Source organism: Petaurus breviceps, unplaced genomic scaffold (genome assembly GCF_028583685.1).
Source record: "Petaurus breviceps papuanus isolate PSGF00001 unplaced genomic scaffold, PetGlider_PUasm1.0 90762, whole genome shotgun sequence".
Classification (NCBI taxonomy): Eukaryota; Metazoa; Chordata; class Mammalia; order Diprotodontia; family Petauridae; genus Petaurus; species Petaurus breviceps.
This window is the reverse complement of record NW_027187339.1, coordinates 632,136-642,624: the sequence shown is the minus strand read 5'-3', so window position 1 is coordinate 642,624 and position 10,489 is coordinate 632,136. Positions and strand designations below refer to the sequence as shown.

Here is a 10,489-nt window from a genome sequence, read left to right as displayed (position 1 = left end):
TAACCCACAACACAGCCCACTCTCTTGTCAAGATTTTATTTCAGGGTAAAGCAGAATTCTCGCCCAAATCACAACCCCACAGGGGTGAGACCATGTCCTCTGCCACTCAGTCCAAACACCATCAAGCTGTTTTCATCAGGCCAGTTCTTAAAGAGCTACATAACACCTTCAGATAATGTAGGATATATTAGGAAACCTCCCCAACAATTTATTTGTTTCCTTGGGCGTCAAATTCCCAGAGGGGCCCAGCAACTCCTGTTTTGCCTTCTGCTTCCGCTCTGCCTATAAGAAAAAAAGTAATGACAGAGTTGACACCCAAAATTCTTTCTGACTTAAAACTTAGTCCCTAACAACTCTAGGGGAAGAGAAGGGACCGGGCCCAAATCCTTTGTCCTGTTCTTACTTCCTCATCTGAAACACAAGAAACCTGTGACTTCCAAATGACCTTTCAGATCTACCTGAAATTGTGTCTCACCGGAGGTAAATACCCTTCCCTTTTACTCCTGGATCTCCCCTCTCAAGGAGCAGAGATCTTGGGGGGGGGGGGCCCTGACAAGAGGGTGCCAGCTCCCTCCCCACCCCGGGCAGGTGACCCACCCCACCGCACCCCCTCCCACTCCAGGGGGTCCCTGTCACCTCAGCCTTTGAAGCACAGTCAAAGAAGTCTTTGATCTCCTTGGAACAAATTGTGTCGCTAAATTCATTCTGCTTCCAGCAAGCCATCATCAGGGACATCTCCGTTACACAGGTTGCCTCTGGAAGGAGGCAGCAAGGCATCCCTAAGTCAGAGTGCCCACCTGCCTCTCTCTCCCATCCCCATCCACTCTCCACTCAACGATCACCAATTTGTTTGCCTCATTCATTCATTCCTTCACTAAAAGATTCACCTCCTTGCTTCATTCATTCGTTCACTCAGATTCACCAGCCGTCTGTTTGTTTCATTCAGTCAAAAGACTCTCCAGCTTGTCCGCTTCATTCATTCATTCATTCACTCACTCAAGGTTTCTCCAGCTTACTCTAGGCCAGACTCCGGGGTAACAATGAATAAACAGTAGCGGAGCCCCTGCCCACGAGGGCTGGACGGTCCTGGGGAGCCTGGGGGACACGACAAGTGCACAAGGAAGGAGCGGAAGGCGTCCAAACAAAAAGCTCCGGGAACACGTGAGGACGCCGAGAAAGCGGGCCCGGAAATCCGGCCCGGCTTCGTGGAGGAGGCGGCCCCTCCCCCCCCACCCCCCCCCAGACCCCGCTGGCCCGCACCGGGAAGCACTCACCCCCGAGCTCGCGGCGTCCCGCCCCGACCCGGTTGGCCAGCATCAGGGGCTTGTTGGGTTTCAGCACCGGCCGCTTCCCATTGCCTAGGCGGGCCAGCCGGCCCCGCAGGCTTGGCGCAGCCATGACCCCGCTCCTGCCCCTGCCCCAGCCGCCGCCGCCACCACTGCCGGCGCGCCGGGACGTCCTGACGTCACCGCGCACGCCGGGGGCAGGGCTCGTCTCCACGGAGACGCGCCACGCCTCGTCCCTGCTGCGGCAGCCACGATTTCCCCAGACCAGGCCTCTTCCTTGGGGTCGCACCCGGCCTCGGGAAGGCCTGGAAGCGGGGGTGTCGGACCAAGCTCCAGGCCCAAGGCTCGCGGGACATTGCCCCAGGGAGGCAGCGAGGCCCAGCGGAATCCGACCTTGGGTAAGTCACCGAACCTCTCCCGGGCCTCAGTTTCCCTGCCTGTCAAATGAGAGGCTGGGCCACGCGGGATGCGTGTTGATGAACATGCGGGCGGAGCGGGAGCTGAGGAAGGCCCGGGGAGAGCCCCCTGGGATCCAGCGCCCGGAGAAGCGCGCCTGCACCTTTGGAGGGGGGCAGCGCCCGTGACATCCAGCTCCTCTGCGGCCCGACGGCTCCTCCTCCTTAGGCACGTTCCTAAGGCTGAATGCCGGCATGGATTTCTCAGGGACGGCTCTCGAGTGGCTCCGGGGAGAACAGGACTCACGCTTCGTGCCTTTGTTTAACTGTGAGGTCTTTTGCATTTTCCGCAGGGTGAAAGGGCGGCCGCTGCCTTGAATAGACCTGCCCCATAAGCCCAGGGAGCTGCACGGAGTTGCCTAGCAGGATTGTCTTTGATAGATGCTTAGTTATTGAACTGGATTTCTGGGATGCGGCCAAAATGCCTGCCACTAAGTGCTGGGGAGGAGCCAGTGAACACTTGAGATTATCTCCAGATAGTAAACATTGTCAGTATCTGGAAACACATCAGGGCTCCTCCAGCTTGGTAGGACCTTAAAGTTTGAACATCTTTGGCATATCCTTGATCAAACTTCCATACCAAGACGGTGTCTGGGAGGCAGAGAGTTAATGAAGGTGATTTTTCCCTACATAGACATATCAGAACTTACACAATGGGGAAGATTCCCCTTCCTAAGTCACCTTGGAAAGCTATCCATTTATTCTGAGGAGGTTGCCTTTGCTCAAGCTTTTTGAAATTGCACTCCAAGACAGATCAGGAGCCACACAAGAATATATATTATTGAGACTAGTCAGATCAAAACAACAAGGCAACAACTAGCATTTATATTACTTTAAGGTTTGCAAGGCACTTTACAAATGTTATCTCATCCCAACACAACTATTCAGTATTGAAGCTGGATTTGAAACTTAAGAAACTTCCTCACACAATTTCAGGCTTAGACACTTCATGCAGATCCAAGAGTCCCAAGAATATTCTGAGCTGGGGCAGCCAGGTAGCACAGCTAGTAAGAGCACAGGCTCCAGTGTCAGGATGACCTGGAGATTGAATCCCGGGCTCAGACACTCAGCACCCACCCAGAAACACCTGGCCATGTAACCTTGAGCAAGTTACTTAACCCCGATTGCTTAAAAAAAAATATTCTGAGCAATAATGGCACTGTAGAAGATAAGTGTATTACCTTTGAAGTTGACAGCACTTGTTTGGTTTGTGTAGGTCTCACTGGTGAATGTACTTCCTTAACCACAGTGTACCCTCTCAACCCAGTCTCTCAATCCTTATCATTCTTCAAGACTCAGTTTAGGTGCCAAGGGCTCAGGAAACATTCCTTGATTCTCCTAGAGCAGCAGTGGGGAACCTGCACCCTCAAGGCTCTCTAGGTCCTCAAGTGCAGCCCTTTGAATCCAAACTTCACAGAACAAAGGACCTAGAGGGCCACCTGTGGCATTAAGGCTGCAGGTTCCTTACCCATGCCCTAGAGGTTAGTACTCACTCGTTCCTCAAGTCGGTACGGAATTCCGTTGCATTCCCCATCATAATGTCAATAACCTGTGACCCAGTGCTCAATAGCCTCAGCCCTACATGACTAGCATCTGGTAATGGGGACCAACCCCAAAAGTCAGAGTCTCTCTTTTTGGCTCAATCCCCAAACAAGAGTTAATCTAGGAAAATCTCCCAATATAGTTTAGGTTTATACTTTATGTGTAAGTCTTCCCAAGTGTGAATAACAAGGTTCCTAGCCTCTCTGCACACATGCATTTTAATAAATGCATATTGGGTACTGTAGCCTTAATTTCAATCCACAGAAAATACAGGAAAACACAGAGGACTCAAATAAAACACAGTAATCTCAACATTCCAGTGAATTTATCTTTAGCTCCACAGAGAACTTCTAAGGGCCTGGAAGGGAAAAAGGCTTGTTAAAACTGCTAACTCACAGTACCCCCTTCCCACTGGACCTCCACTGCCCAAATAACTCATGGGAATAAGTGTCAAAGTCAGCATCTGGACTGCTCCTATGACTAGTCTGTCAATAGGGGCCCTATGGGCAATTCTCTTCTTTCTCCAAGGCCAATGCTGTTCAATCATTTTCTTTCCTTAGAAGGTCTGATGCCTGAACTTTCCAACTTGGGAATTTTTGAACTTAGAGATACACACAGGGTCACTCCCCAGGAAATTTCCCTTCTCTGATTAGAAAGCCAGACTCTGGGATCACAATGCCTAGACTGTTCAGGCCCAAGTAAGTGAGCACCTATCTGCTTCTGCCATGTGTTGCTGCTTCAGCTGATGTCATCTCTTGAGCTAGGAAAGTCTATTCTTAGGAACTTCTTGTGCTCCTGCTCCAAGGGAGCAGTTACCAGTTGTTAGGGGGAAGAGACCATTCATCTACAGTGTCTGGCAAAAGAATCCACTCTTGTTGATGGGGAGGACAGATTGCTTTCATTCATTTGCTCAAAGATTTCCTGCTTTGTTTCATTCCTGTGTGCATGGTAAATGCTTAATACTTGTTGAATTCCTTAATTCATAATCCCTTTCACTCTCTCCCTACTCAAATCATCTCTCAGCTTCCAGATGAATCATGCTTACTTTTTTTTTTTATCACATCTATTGTCTGCTCCAAAATCTTTAGTTCAAAAATCTTTATTGCCTAACAAGCTCAAAATCTTTATGGTCCCTTGTTGTAGGAAAAGCTCTGAATTGAAGTCAAAAGACCAAGATTCCAATCACTGCTCTGACACTTAATTCTTGTTTGATTTGATCTCTCTGGCTTTCAGTTTCCTCATCTGCAAAATGAGGGGGTATTGAGTTAAATGATCTTTATGGTCTCCAGCTATAAATCTCTGATCCTAAGTATATGTTGTATATTTATCAAAAATCAGTCACTGGGGAAATTATGGTGATATAAAAACAAAAGGTATCAATAACAAATGTTTTTAAATCAGTCACATTTCATTTGTGTGGTATCTTGGGCAATCATAGTCCTAAGCACAACATCTCTTTTCATGGGCAAAGAAAATAATCTTGAAGCTCTACTCACTTCTATATCCATTCTACCATTAATGTACTCGATTCCCTCTCCATAAAGAACACACAAGAAAAATGCTCAAGTAGGAGAAGTTATAATAAAAGCATTTTATTACAAAATTAAACCTGAGATTATAATATAAAAATAGTAACAAATCATGATGATGAAGGCAGAAACTCACTGCAAAACAATCTAAAATAACATAGATTCCAAGGCAGACACTAACATAACTGGGGAATCTAAGTCTGCAGGGGACAAATCTGAGATTAACCAGATTTATCCTATATTGGTGGAGGCAACCAGTACATCAAAAGAATTACCTAAACCAGCATCTCAAGTCCCAGAGACAGGACAGAGTTCATACTGGCCTGGTCCCCATAAGGGGAAAGCGAAACCCTCACCTGAGTTCCCATGCTGCCCCACTCCACTTCCACCCATGTCCAGCAGTATCTGCTCTGTCACACAAGTGGCCAATGTTATGCTTTCTTGTGTATTATTAGCAGGTGAGTAAAAAAGAAAAGCCCAAATGGAGCTAGCAATCAGATGTTGCCTCATGGTTGCTATAATTCCCTAATGACTGACCCACTGAGTGCATATAAAGTGCTGTGACACACTTGTGTAATTAGAAAGGATGGCAGGGATGAATCTAGCACCTTCCCTACCATTTTATTAAAAGCATCTATCCTTTCATTACACATTATGTAAATAACATCAAACTAGTTTTGTCTCTGTTTAATATATTCTGTTTCTAAAGCTGTAAATTCAGAGGGCAAGGTCTGCTTTTTAGTTTCTTTTGAAGCTGCCCAGAATAGTGCCACATCTAAATGGGAAACTAGTAAAAGCTTTGGTTGACTGTTATTCATCTCATTCTCTAGAAGTTTCCTTTGAATCTCTTTTCCTTACTGAACTTTCCACTAGAATGCCCAAAGAGGACTTAAGCAGCCTTTTTAATCTGTTATAAAGTGCATTTTCTATCAGTCTCATAGTTTTCTAAGCATCAAAGAAAATTCCTTTTTATCACTGTGTAATAGTAATGGAATTTAAAGATCGCCTGTATTGGCTTGGTTTTTGGATTGATTGTGTTAAAACCGAGAGCTTGTGAATCCCACTTGTGGGATGGACTTGTTGATGTGAAAAGAGGGCTAAACTGGGAGGAGCTGGTGACATAAATTTAGAGAGTCACAAGCAAAGAGAAAGGCAGAAGAATTTTTTGGAAGCAGCATCTTGGAGGCAGAAACGGAGAGGATTGTTAAGGGCCAGTTTGAAATGCCCAGGACTTTTTAGAGCTGCCACCCAGAGCTGCCAAAGACTGAGGAGACATGGCTGTTATGCTGGTACTTTGTCTGTTTTGATGTTGTTTTGCCAGATTCGTCCACTAGTGAAGGACAGTCCTGTTGTTGCAGAGGTCCTGGAACCTTGCTGTTGGTTCAGAGCTCCTGAGACTGTTCTGCAGACAGAGAGTGAATTGTGTCCACTGGTGAAGGACAGTGCTGTTGTTGCAGGAGTCTGGGAACCTTTCTGTTGGTTCAGAAGCCCTGAAGAAGGATTTTCTTGTTGTATGTTTACAGAAATCCTGGGAGAGGGTTTTGCTAATATTTTCAGGGGTCCTAGGACTGTTCTGCAGACAGAGAATGAATTAATGAGGACACTGGCAATGTATCTTGTGGCCTTGCTAAGCTTTGTCTTCCCAGGAACAAAGATTGCTGAGAACTTGCCTCGGGTCAAGATGAAGAAAAGACCTCTCTTTGGGTATTAAATGCTGTGCTTAAGCTTGTTGTAACTCTGGAGTACATGGCCTATTCAGTTGTAATCCAAGGGTGGGAAACTTTTGACTTTTTTTTGTGCTCTGTGTTTGAACAAATAAATGTACTTATGATTGGAAACTAATCTCCATTTGAGAAGAGGGGCTTTGTGATTGACTAAATGAATGTAATGTCCAGGAGTGGAGTAGTACTTGATTGAATTACACTTGGTGAATGCTGTATTTTGAATTATGCTATATTTTGATTTTCTCAGTTCTTAATTTGTCACTGAATAAAATGGAGAACAGCTATGCTGGTATTTTGAACCTTGGGAAGTTGCCTTTGCTTGGCATTACACACTGCTTGATACACTCAATGCTAGAAGGCTTTGGTAGCAAAAGGAGAGGCAAACTCCAGAAAATATTTCAGTAATGCTGGTGTATGGATGTTTGGGGACCACAGCTGCAAGGGTGAGGCATGAAAGCTGTCCACCACTCCCAAAGATAATTTACCAATGAAGAACCACAAAACTTGTGTCTGTATTTAGGATCCAATGCACTCTTGCTCTACTGCCCTAGAAAAAGCCTATGGCAGGGGTAGGGAACCTCTAAGTCCTCAAGTGCAACCCTGACTAAATCCAAACTTCACAAAACAAATAGGATGTGTTCCATGTGTGCCCTCAAGGCCACAGGTTCCCCACTGATGGCCCTACAGTCTTCCAGCCCAGAGGAAGTCAGGCTGTGCATACAAACCACAAGTGATTTAAGTGGGTTTGGCTGCATCCCAAAAGTTGACTGACTACAGCTTTTTATTTACGCAGCCACTTGTGGTGACCATCTCTTACCTTCCCATCCCCATTTGCTTGGTACCTTTGCTTTATTCCATCCTAAATAGCTAGACTGAATAATACATTGTCAATGGATGATACAACATCATAACACCATATGGTTGTGAGAAGAAACTCTACACAGAAGCAACAAACCAAGGGGAAGGTTAGTGAACCTAAAATATCAATTGACTTGGGATGGAAAGTGCTTTATGATATGTTATTCAAAAAGCTATATAAAATGGCATCTTTAGCATTCTTTCCATGATTCTTTAGAGAATAAAATGACTTTTGCAGCACACAAAAATCTAACAAAATTCACCGAGCAGCAGGGAAAAGCAGAAGGCCATGTGTTGCCAACAAAAGATCATATTTTGGTTGGCTGGCAGCCTGTTTGTATAGCTTAATGTCACAAAGAGACTAACCCAAGGAAGACTTCCTCCATTGAATTTTCTGAGGCAAAGGAGTAATGGGGAAAGAACTCTGAACTGCGGACCAGAAGACACAGTTCTTGTCTTTCGCTAATTAACTAAAAATTGGGCTAATCATTTCACCTGACCCATGGTTTTTTGACTTGTTTGAAAAAACATGTGTAATAGGGTGGGGGGAGTGGGGCTAATGAGGTTCCTTCCAATTCAAACATTTTAGGACCCTGTGGCTTAAGGAAAAGATGGAAAGTCTGGAGAACTGAGTAGTTTTTTGCCATTTAACTCTGAGGACCCGCTCTCTAAATAAAACCAGTTAAAATGTAGGGGTTTCACTGAACCCTTCACAGGGTCTGCTGCAGAATAAGCAGTTCCTATTCCAATTTCTACCCTACCCTCTTCTTTCAGGGTAGAAGGGTTTTTGTGAAACCACATGCTAAACAGCAGGACAACTGGGATGGGGGAGGGGGGGAGGGAACGTACTGGGAATCTCCATACCTCAAGAAGTGGGGTCTTTCCCTTTAAGTCACAAAGTAGAAAGATTCTGTCCTTTCCCAGACCGTTCCTCACCTCCTCACCTCAGCTGTGCCCAAGGGATTCATGTAGGTGGCTGGGGGTACTGGTTCCTTCGGAGGAAGATGTCCTGCATGTAATCCCAAAACTTCCCTTGGTGGGTTTCATTGTTGTGAATCATGGTGGTTAGGGCCTCCCCCTGGTCCAGGCCTTGCCAGTAATCCTGCAGCCACATCTCTTTCCAGCTGAAACATCAAAGAAGCACTAGAATTATGGAGCCCTTGGTAGAGTCAGAGGCACACACTGGAGCCAGCCAGATTGGGGCTACTGGCAGAGGCACTCAGGCCAGGTGGAGCCGGGTTGTGGGAGGTTTATCCCATCCAAGTAGTCTGGCATCCACAAGTAACCATACCTACTGGTCCACCCCCCCCTTGTCTCTCACCCCATGCAGCACCAGTCCCCCTTACCTGTCGTTGTCGGGGATCTCCTCGAGCCTCCCAAAGCCGGGGGAGGGCTCGGGGCAGGCCATGTGGGAGCGCTGTGCGATGCGGGGCGGCGGCGGCGGGATGCGGGTAGGGTCGGCTGCGTGGGCCCTTTCTGCGGCCAGCCTGGCCAGCTCGTGGTCACAGACGAAGCACTCGAAGCCCTCCAGGTAGCTGGGCTGCAGCGGGTCGTTGACGCCCCACTCGCGCTGCTCCAGGCTGTCCAGAAGGAGCCGGTTGGTGATGCCCCCGGGCTGCTTGTAGGCCAGGTATTTGGCGTACTCGTCCTCGTGACTGTCCAGGAAGGTGATGAAGGCGGCCAGCTGCTGCGGCGATTCGAAGTCGTCTACCAGGATGACGGCGCGCTCGCTGGGCATCCAGTCGCGCACCGACGGCGAGCCGCGGTACACGGGCACGGCCCCCAGGTGCAGCGGCCGCCACAGCTTCTCCGTCATGTAGTCCTCGCAGATGGCGTTCTCCAGGGCCAGGTGGAACTTGTAGCGGGACAGGAAGGTCAGGAGCTCGGGGTCCTCCGACGTGGCCGTGGCCGTGTCGCGAAGCCGGGGCGGCAGCTCGCGGTTCTGCAGGCATTTGCCATACGAGTCCACCTGGGGGTCCCGGAGGGAGAGGACAAGCTCGCTCTGGACCCGCCCCTTCACCTCCTCTGACCCCGCCCACAAGGCTGCCCAGCCCTTCCCTCGCCACGCCCCCAGATTCTCTGACACGTAACCCGGCCGCTCCCTCCTGGGACTGCCTCTCTCCTCACTGACCCGGCCCTCAAGCCCGCCCTCTCCTCGCCAGGCTCTCTGGTAACCCGGCCCCGTCTTCGCTCACCCCGCCCTCCGTTGAGTGACCCCGCCCCCATTGGGTCCCTCCTCTTAACCCTGCTCCCTCCGCCCCCTCGCCTCACCGGAATGTAGCGCATGAGCTCGCGCACGTAGCGGTCGCGGTCCGAGGGCACGTCACAGTGGGACTGCAGATAGAGCAGCGGCGCGTAGCCGCGGCGGCGCCAGGCCGCGCGCTCCTGGGGCGCGGGCGCGGCGCGGCGCAGGTACGCGAGCCCCGGGAGCCACTGCAGCGGCAGCGGGTAGTCGGAGCGGCGGCTGAAGGTGGCACTGAGGTTGAAGAGGCGGATGCCGGGCGCGTGGCTCAGAAGAAAGTTGTTGAGCGGCGACTCCTCGTGCAGCAGCGCCCAGCTCTGATGCGCCAGGCGGGGCAGCGGTGCCTCGGACGCACGGAAGTCCGTGCCGTAGAAGAGCAGCGCGCGTGTGCGCGGTTCCCGCCGCCGCCGCCGATCCCGGGAGGCCACGCACGCACCGCGCGCGCACTCAATGCGCTCCGAGTCCGCGGGGAAGTGGGGGAACAAGCCAGGGCTCCACCACAGCAGGACTGGCAACTCGCCCTCGTCGGGGTCCGGCTTCCCCGAGCCCCGCGCCACTCCCATCGAACCCAGCGCCGCCGACGGCCGGAAGACCGCACCGTCCCAGGGTTCCGTCCACTCCGCCTCCTCGGACCCCGCCTCGGCTCCGCCGCAAACCCAGAGCATGGCCGCGGCGGCCAGCGCCACGCCGGCGCCCGCCATGCCTCCACCCGGCCCCGGCCCGCCGGCCTCAGACGAGACCCCGCCCCGAGGAGACGGGTAGAGCGCGCATGCGCGTCTCCTTACGACCAGCTCCCCCCCCCCCCCTACCCCCCCCCCCCCCCCCGAGGTGAGGAGGCAGCAACAAACACCAG

At 50.4% G+C, this 10,489-nt stretch overlaps 1 protein-coding gene across 5 annotated transcripts; it reads right to left on the bottom strand.

Moving 5' to 3' along the window:
- Window positions 1–20: 20 nt before the first annotated feature.
- Window positions 21–10,418, bottom strand: FUT11 (fucosyltransferase 11). Of its 5 annotated transcripts, XM_069068263.1 has the most exons (5): window positions 9,666–10,352; window positions 8,741–9,363; window positions 8,443–8,518; window positions 637–756; window positions 21–282 (listed from the first exon to the last, which is right to left on the bottom strand). In XM_069068263.1, exons 1-5 carry the CDS (start codon window positions 10,335–10,337, stop codon window positions 169–171), a joined length of 1,605 nt encoding a protein of 534 aa, XP_068924364.1. In that variant the 5' UTR covers window positions 10,338–10,352; the 3' UTR covers window positions 21–168. The 5 variants fall into 5 exon arrangements, 4 of the variants coding, with proteins under 4 accessions (XP_068924364.1, XP_068924361.1, XP_068924362.1 ...); XR_011164471.1 differs by lacking the exons at window positions 21–282; window positions 637–756 and adding an exon at window positions 4,860–6,385 and having other exon boundaries at window positions 8,259–8,518; window positions 9,666–10,413; XM_069068260.1 differs by lacking the exons at window positions 21–282; window positions 637–756 and adding an exon at window positions 4,860–6,385 and having other exon boundaries at window positions 8,331–8,518; window positions 9,666–10,414.
- Between the last annotated feature and the right edge of the window lie 71 nt (window positions 10,419–10,489).